We start from the raw sequence: 7,960 nt of genomic DNA on the forward strand, positions 1-7,960 counted from the left end.
TTTTTGGTTTTTCGAGACAGGGTTTCTCTGTGGCTTTGGAGCCTGTCCTGGAACTAGCTCTTGTAGACCAGCTTGGCCTCAAACTCACAGAGATCCGCCTGCCTCTGCCTCCCAAGTGCTGGGATTAAAGGCGTGCGCCACCATCGCCTAGCACCACTTATCTTTTTTTAATGGAGCAAATGTATGTGGGAACTAGTGATGATGAATTAAGATGGAAACTGAAAATATGCTCCTTTCTATAGAAGAAAAGTAATCGCCTCAGTACAGCGTGCCTGAATTACTCACACATGTGCATGTGTGCACATACACATACATGAAACAGAGTGGGAAAATGCCAAAGGATAATTTAAAAATGGTTTGTGCTTAGCTTAATGTGGCCAGCATCTTCTGAACTCATCTGGTGATCTAATGGAAGGTACCTTATACCTTGGAATCCATCTCACAGATTGGCGGTGAGAATTAAATGCAATGATGCATTAATGGTAAAGAAAAACATCTATGCTAATATGTGTCAGTCACTAGTAAGACAAAACATTGATTTAGTAGAGCAGCTGAGAGTGCATTCCTGAGGATGAGCTGTGTTGATCAAAGATATTCTTGTTACTAGATTTTAAAGTAAAAGACTAAGATAGAAGATGCTAACTTAGGTTCTATGGGGACCCTTGTTGGTTACCAAATGTTTCTGAGCTACAGTAGTAGAATCCAGTATTTTGAGAATTTTTTTTTGGTCTGAACATTGAAATAACAGAAAACAAATGTCCCTGTGCATAGGGACCTCTGAATAATTTGTGTCCTAAGCATGTGGGGGAACTTTGAAATGAAAAGAGCGTCTTTTCACTCCCAGCCCTGCTATGCCCTTTACCGCTACTCCAGTACCATCTCTGCTTCCAGCTATTTTGAGGCCTGAGGCAGGAGGATTACAAATTCAAAGCATTCCTGGGTTACAGAGTGAGTTCAAAGCTTACAAAAGAATTAGACAAGTCTTGGAAACTTATGGAAACCCTATCTCAAATAAAAAAGGGCTGGGGATATAGCTCAGTGGTACAGTGCTTGCCTGGCTAGCATGTACAAAGGCCGAGGTTTAATGCCCAGTACTAGGGAAACAAAACCAAACATTATTGCTTATCTCCGAAGCAGCAACTCTCTGCCTAGGCACGTAATTAGTACTGATGCAGGGGTAGGAACGGGGTGAAGAAGGCAAAAGCATTGTCCTGGATCCCGGACAAAGAAATTTAAATCCAAGAAGACAGGGTAAATAGAAAGTTTAAACATGTCTAACCAAAGTATAACCATTTCTTTTCTTCTAACAGAGGCAAGGATAGTGTAGTTTCTGAACTGAATGATGGCAGCATTACAGAATGACAAAGGTGAGCCAAGGTTGAGAGACATTCACTTAATACATTTCTCTCCCTTTTCCCTTCTATCCATCCTTTCCTTCAAAGGGGAATTCTGGTCCCATGTTTTCCGTTCACTTTGTTCACATTACTTAGAAACAGTTCTTAGAAACGCTTAGTGGTTAAGAGCACTTGCTGCTCCAGGGGACTCAGGGGTGCTTCCCAGCACCCACATTAGGCGGTTACAGCTCCAGGGGACTGGATGCCTTTTGGCTGTCATGGGCACCTGCATGTAAAAAGTTCACACACACTTACACAAATAGAAAAACCTTTAACACAGCCATGCTCAGGAATGTATGAATTCACAGGGAGAAAAATGCATCCAAGTATTCATAATATGAAGTTAAATATGCTGAATGCCACTATAGAAGTACAAAGTGTTATAGATGCTCAGAAGAAATAGGTTATCACTTATACCTGGTGGGATTAGTATAATTTTCATAGAGGAGATGGCATCAGACTAGGCCTTGGGAATTCTATTGTATTTTGTTTAGTTCAGAGATATTCCTATATGTATTTTGATCAGTTAAAATTAGAAAATAGATTTTTTTTTGGTTTTTCAAGACAGGGTTTCTCTATGGCTTTGGAGCCTGTCCTGGAACTAGCTCTGTAGACCAGGTTGGTCTCGAACTCACAGAGATCCGCCTGCCTCTGCCTCCCGAGTGCTGGAATTAAAGGCGTGCGCCACCATCGCCCGGCGAAAATAGATTTTTTAAAAAAAGATTAAACCTTGAGTCATTTCTAAATGCTCAATAGTTTTTTAAAAAAGCTTATTTTCATGGAGTTAAAAATGGGACTATTTAAAAAAATTTACACTTGAATAATTCACCTTCCTACATGGTTGTATTAATCATTTTGAATTGATGGTACAAAACCTGGTGTATGTTAGAACCAACTAATCCTGTCAAAAGTCTGGGTCTCACTCTAAACTTTTAAAAATAGTCTCAGGGCTAGCGAATGATTATGCAGGGAGGGACTGAGAAATCTGGATTTGTTAAAAGCTTCTTTCTTCTAATGCTGACTTGACTACTTTATAGGCAGTTGTTTGGCAATCTCGGTTAGACACTTATTTCCTAAACTTCATTTGATCATATTTCCTCAGAATATGAAAAGGGAACAAAGAAAAACTTTGCTCCACCTACACAAAAGTCACATAGTGTGAAACAGCTTAATTCATGGAAGGAGGACACCCTGGGGACCAATTCTCAAGAGGCAGAGGCCAAGCCAAGCAGGCCAAAAGCCAGCTCAAAGAAGGAGCGGAAGAAAGCCACAGAGCAAGGTCCAGGCGGGGGTCAGGAGAACAAGCCGGCTGAGAAGAAAGGAAAGGTGCCCATCACACTCTGATAGGACAGTCCTTCCTGTTTTGTACCAGATAAGCTAGATAAACAGAATCTTTCTCTGTTGGGGGTAGGAGGCCACTTGTTCATTCCCAGCTGCCCAGACCACAAAATAATCACTCAGAAACTATATTATTTGCAATACTGTTCGACCAATAGTTTAAGCATATTTCTAGCTAGCTCTTATATCTTAAATTAACCCATTTCTATCATTCTGTGCACTACCACATGACTGTGGCTTTTGGGCAAGATTCCAGCATGTCTGAGGCTTCTCACTACTACACCTTCTTTCTCCCAGGATTCAGTTTGGTTTTTCCGCCTAGCTTACTCTGCCCTATCACAGACCAAAGCAGTTTCTTTATTCATTAACCAATAAAAGCAACACATATACAGAAGAATTTCCCACATCAGGGATTTGTGTGTGTGTGTGTGTGTGTGTGTGTGTGTGTGTGTGTTTGGGAGTGTTACTGAGGAACGAACCCAAGACCCCATGTGTGCTAGACAAGCAGTTTTCCTTCCTTACCCTTGTCTCTGCAGGAAAAACCAACTCTTACCAATGCAGAATTTGAGGAGATTTTCCAGATTGTACTACAGAAGTCCCTGCAGGAGTACTTGGGTATGGTGTGGTGTGAAGAGAAAAGGGGAGAGTGACTGTCATCTAAGGGGTACTATAAGTTTGACAGCTTCTTTCTCTCCCATCTGAGAAAATATTTTATTTCATTTTTTTGAGACAGGGTTTCTCTGTGTAGCTTTGGAGCCTGTCCTAGAATTTGTTTAAGTGTATACACAGGTTCATGTGTGTCTGTGCTAATGTATGTAAGTGAACATGTGTACATGTACAGATGCATGTGTCTGCTCATGTGGACTGAGGCTGGAAGTCAGTCTTAGTTGTCATCCCTCAGGCTCTATCTACCTTGTTTTTGAGACTGTCACTCCCTAGCCTGGGGCCCAGCCACTTCCTCTAGTCTAGCAGCTGGGCGTCTCAGGAATCTGCTTTCCCAGGCACCTTAGTGCTGGGATTACAAGTGCATGCCCCCACACTGGGTTTGTTTTGTTTTGATTCTACATGGGTCATGAGGATTGAACTCAGGTCTTCATACTTGTGAGGCAAACACCTTATCGACTGAGTGATCTCCCCAGCCCTTGGTTTGATTTTTTTTTTTTTTTAGGACAAAAAGGTCTGGTATATAGGTTCAGGGGCCTTTTCTATAAGGTAATGTGATTAAGGAGAATGGTCTCATGTAAGCTTTTTGTAGGTGTAGAAGTTTGAGGAGAAATAAGGTAAAATATGGTACATGTACACAATAAAATCACTTGGCTGTCCTGGAATGAGGCTGGTCAATATGGAAAGGCTTGCATAAAGATACAGATCTTAGTTTTTCTTGAGTTTAGTGATTTCAAGTTCTATCATATGACAAAATACCAAAGATAGACTCTTCGAAGCACAAAGGTAAGATATTTGAATGGAATGCTGTGGTTGTGAAATGCTAGAGCACTTGTTTTCCTTTGTCTCTTCTCTGCTTGTAATACTTTGTTTTGGAAGGGCTGGGGTCTGGACTTAATTTTGCAGAGACTTCCTGTGTCCAACCCATGACACCTACCAAGTCAGACAAAGAATCAGGAGTTGCTCCTTCTGCCACTGAGAATGAAAATGCTGATGGGTAAGTTTGTCTCAGAGGTACAAGTTGAACACAGGGTGGACATGAGACTGGTAAATGGTGACCCATCTTCCTGTCTATTTGGTCATCTGTTATACTCACATTGATTTCTCTTAGCTCAGGAAAGATGCCTGTTAGAGTTAGGAAATGGGCAAGGAGTTGGATAAAATGACCTCAGGAGACCATAGGAGACCTGGGGTTTGTATGTGTCCTTTGGGAATTGAACCGTGTTCCTAGTGCATGCTAAGTATGTGTTCTACCATTGAGCTGCATCTCCCAATCCAATCGAGAATTCCTGTTTTACTATTAGCCCCTGGAATCTCTTTCAAAGAATTTGAGTGGCAACTATCTCTTTGAAAACTTTTATTTAAACAATATCATTTCAGGGAGAAGGTAATAGTGCCTGGTACTCCAAAGATGGCATCTTCTCTAGAAGAGGAAGTGAACTCTGAGATAAAGACATCTAAGCCAGGCCAGCTGGTTACTGAACCCTCTAAGAAGAAATTTAATAGACTTTGTTTAAACAAAAGAAAGAAGAAAGCTGGCAAGTATCATTATATGACCTTTAAAAAGATTTTCTGTTTATGTGTATGTATGTATGTCTGTGTGAATGTGTACCATGTATATATGGGTACATAGAAAAGCCAGAAGAGGATGTTGGATCCCCTGCAGCTGGAGTTATAGGTGGTTGTAAGTTGCCCAGAGTGGGCCCTTGGAGCCGAACTGGGGTCCTCTCTCTAGCTCCCAGATATCCTTTACATTTTAAAAGATGATATTTATTATTAATGGAGAGCAACTATGGTGTATATGTGGAGGTCAGAGATCAGATTTTGGGTGTCAGTTCTCTCTTTCCACTGCAGCTTCTGGGGTGGCCATCTTGCTAGCCCAAGTCAGTTGTCATTGAAACCTGGTACAAGTACTTATCAAGAAATCAGAGGATGGGATAGTGGGCAGAGTACAATTTTTCTGCCTCTGGCTTGGAGCTTTCTGGTGATTTTTTCACTGTTTTTTATTGCCAACAGAGATCTGCTTATCTCCCTACCTCACAGTGTTTTCTTTTTCTAGAAGATGAGAAAATGGAGACAATCCAAGATGGACGTGAGTGCAGTCTGAAAGACAAGCAGAAGACAATGTCTCAGGACCATTCTCAGATCCGGGGCCAGAAAGAAGAGGAAGGTGGTTTTGGTGAGTTCAGCTGAGTGTGGACAGCTCAAGATGGAGGAGATAACTAGGGTCTAAAAGGAAACCTCGAGGACTGTAATTATCTTTCACAGTCTGAGCAGATAAGGAAAGAGGAAGAAATGGAAGATCTCATCTCTTTGGTTGTTTATCCACACAGTTCACACTCTTCCTGGTGTTTCAGGTGGTGTCCAGGAAGAAAACTAATGTGTGACCACAAGACTAAATAGAACAGTTAGAAGGTTGTGTAACAATGCCAGGCAGTGAGAGAATTTCATGAAAGAGAGAGCACCCCATCTTGTCAAATGCAACCACAGAGAAGCCAGAGAATGAGGATTTGAACGTGTTCAAATATATCCCAATTAGTAAGCTATCAGGGTCTCAGTTATGGCTGCAGTATGGGTTAGTCAAGGTGACTGGCAAGCTGTCCTTGTTTAGGACTTGGCATGAAGGTGGCTAAGTTGTACAAGTATTTGCCTTGCAAGCCTGAGGATCTGTGACAGATTCCCTAGCACCCACATAATGGCACACTTATGTAGTCCTAGTCCCAGAGAGGTGAGATAGGAGAGTCCCTGGGGCTCGCTGGCCAGACAGTCAGAACTAATCAGTGTATACCAGGTACAGTAACAGAAAAAAATCCCAAAATATTTTTTGATTTGTTTTTTTGAGTCAGGGTTTTTCTGTGTAGCTCTGACTGTCTTGGAACTCACTCTGTAGACTGGGCTGGCTTCAAACTTACAGAAATCCACCTGCCTCCTAAATGAATGTGTACCCCCAATGCCTAGCTTTAAAACTTCTTTTAAAGGCGGAGAAGCAATTTAAAGAAAAAAGACAGCCATGGGGCTGGAGGGATGGCTCAGAGGTTAAGAGCACTAGTTGCTCTTCCAGAGGTCCTGAGTTTAATTCCCAGCAACCACATGGTAGCTCACAACCACCTATAATAAGATGTGGTACAGTCTTCTGGCCTGTAGGCATACATGCAGGCAGATGATTGTATATATAATAAATAAACCTTAAAAGAAGATAGCCAGCCGGGCGGTGGTGGCGCACGCCTTTAATCCCCGCACTCGGGAGGCAAAGGCAGGCGGATCTCTGTGAGTTCGAGGCCAGCCTGGTCTACAAGAGCTAGTTCCAGGACAGGCTCCAAAACCACAGAGAAACCCTGTCTCGAAAAAAAAAAAAAAAAAAAAAAAAAAAAAAAAGAAGATAGCCAGTGTTGATCTGTAGCCTCCACATGCTTGTGTACACATGTATACATACATACACACAGAAACACCACCACCACCACCATTAGTTTAGACTTGAAAAGTAAGAGGCGGGAAAAAGGTCGATAAAAGGGAGTGAAGTGAGAGCTATGGTATGGTTTTTCTTTTTATACCTTCCTTTTTTTGAGACTGTTCCACGTAGTCCAGGTTAGCCTTGAACTTACCATGTAGTTGAGGATGCCATGCCAGGTTTATAAGAGAGAGGTCAGTGGTAGAACAGTTTTCTAGTTTGTACAAAGGCCTGGGTATGTTTCCACCAACACCACAATGAAAAGTAGAAAAACAACACAACGATAATAACATAGGCAAATAAGAGCACTGCCCCCAGGGGAAGGCAGACACTCAGACATATTTATATGCCAAAGAAAATTTATTTATAGGCAGAGGGATGAAGAGATAGGCCTGGGAAGAGCCAGAGATTTATTCATCTGGAAGGCTGAAGTCGTTAGTCTTTGATGGAACAAAGGTAAGGATGGAATAGATAGGAACTCATTTCTTCTCTTTTATTGATTTGAGATTGAACCCAAGGCTGCTAACCATGCAGTCTGCCACTGAATTACTTTACCAACTTATCCTTTTCATAGCAGTTATTATTGACTTTTATGATGTGTTCAATATAGGTGCAAGAAATGATGAACAAGGGCCAAGGAGGTGGATCAATTGATAAAATGTTTACCAAACAAGTATGAAGGTTTAAGTTCAAATCCCTGGAGCTCGCATAGAACTGGATGCAATAGCACACACATGTAAATGAAGTGTACCTACAGGGAGGTAGGAGGTAGAGACAGGTGAAGCTCTGCAAGCTTACTAGCCACTTAGCCTGGCATATACTGAAAGGAAAAAAAAATGAGAGACTGTCTCAAAGAAGGTGAAGTTGTCTTCTGACCTCTACATACATGCTTTGGCATGCACATAGCCTGCATTTACATATGTTCCATAGCATGCTTGTACTCACATTTATGCACAAAGATAAAACAAAATATCAAAGAAAAAGAAATGATGAACTGGCCTGGGTGTGGTGGCACATACCTTTACTTTTTCTTTTTTTTTGTTTTTTTCGAGACAGGGTTTCTCTGTGGCTTTGGAGCCTGTCCTGGAACTAGCTCTGTAGACCAGGCTGGTCTCGA

The 7,960-nt window shown here is 41.7% G+C and overlaps 1 protein-coding gene across 1 annotated transcript in view; it reads left to right on the plus strand.

The window, feature by feature from the left end:
* Zcwpw1 (zinc finger CW-type and PWWP domain containing 1) overlaps positions 1 to 7,960 on the plus strand; it is a 32,663-nt gene that overhangs the window by 6,464 nt on the left and 18,239 nt on the right. The window contains exons 2-7 of the mRNA XM_005371459.3: positions 1,311 to 1,367; positions 2,497 to 2,720; positions 3,269 to 3,347; positions 4,302 to 4,392; positions 4,776 to 4,933; positions 5,455 to 5,574. Of these exons, the coding sequence (XP_005371516.1) occupies positions 1,340 to 1,367; positions 2,497 to 2,720; positions 3,269 to 3,347; positions 4,302 to 4,392; positions 4,776 to 4,933; positions 5,455 to 5,574 (700 nt within the window). The 5' untranslated portion in view covers positions 1,311 to 1,339. The remainder of the gene's footprint in view (positions 1 to 1,310; positions 1,368 to 2,496; positions 2,721 to 3,268; positions 3,348 to 4,301; positions 4,393 to 4,775; positions 4,934 to 5,454; positions 5,575 to 7,960) is intronic.

The sequence above is a fragment of the Microtus ochrogaster genome, unplaced genomic scaffold (assembly GCF_000317375.1).
Source record: "Microtus ochrogaster isolate Prairie Vole_2 unplaced genomic scaffold, MicOch1.0 UNK109, whole genome shotgun sequence".
NCBI classification, from domain to species: Eukaryota; Metazoa; Chordata; class Mammalia; order Rodentia; family Cricetidae; genus Microtus; species Microtus ochrogaster.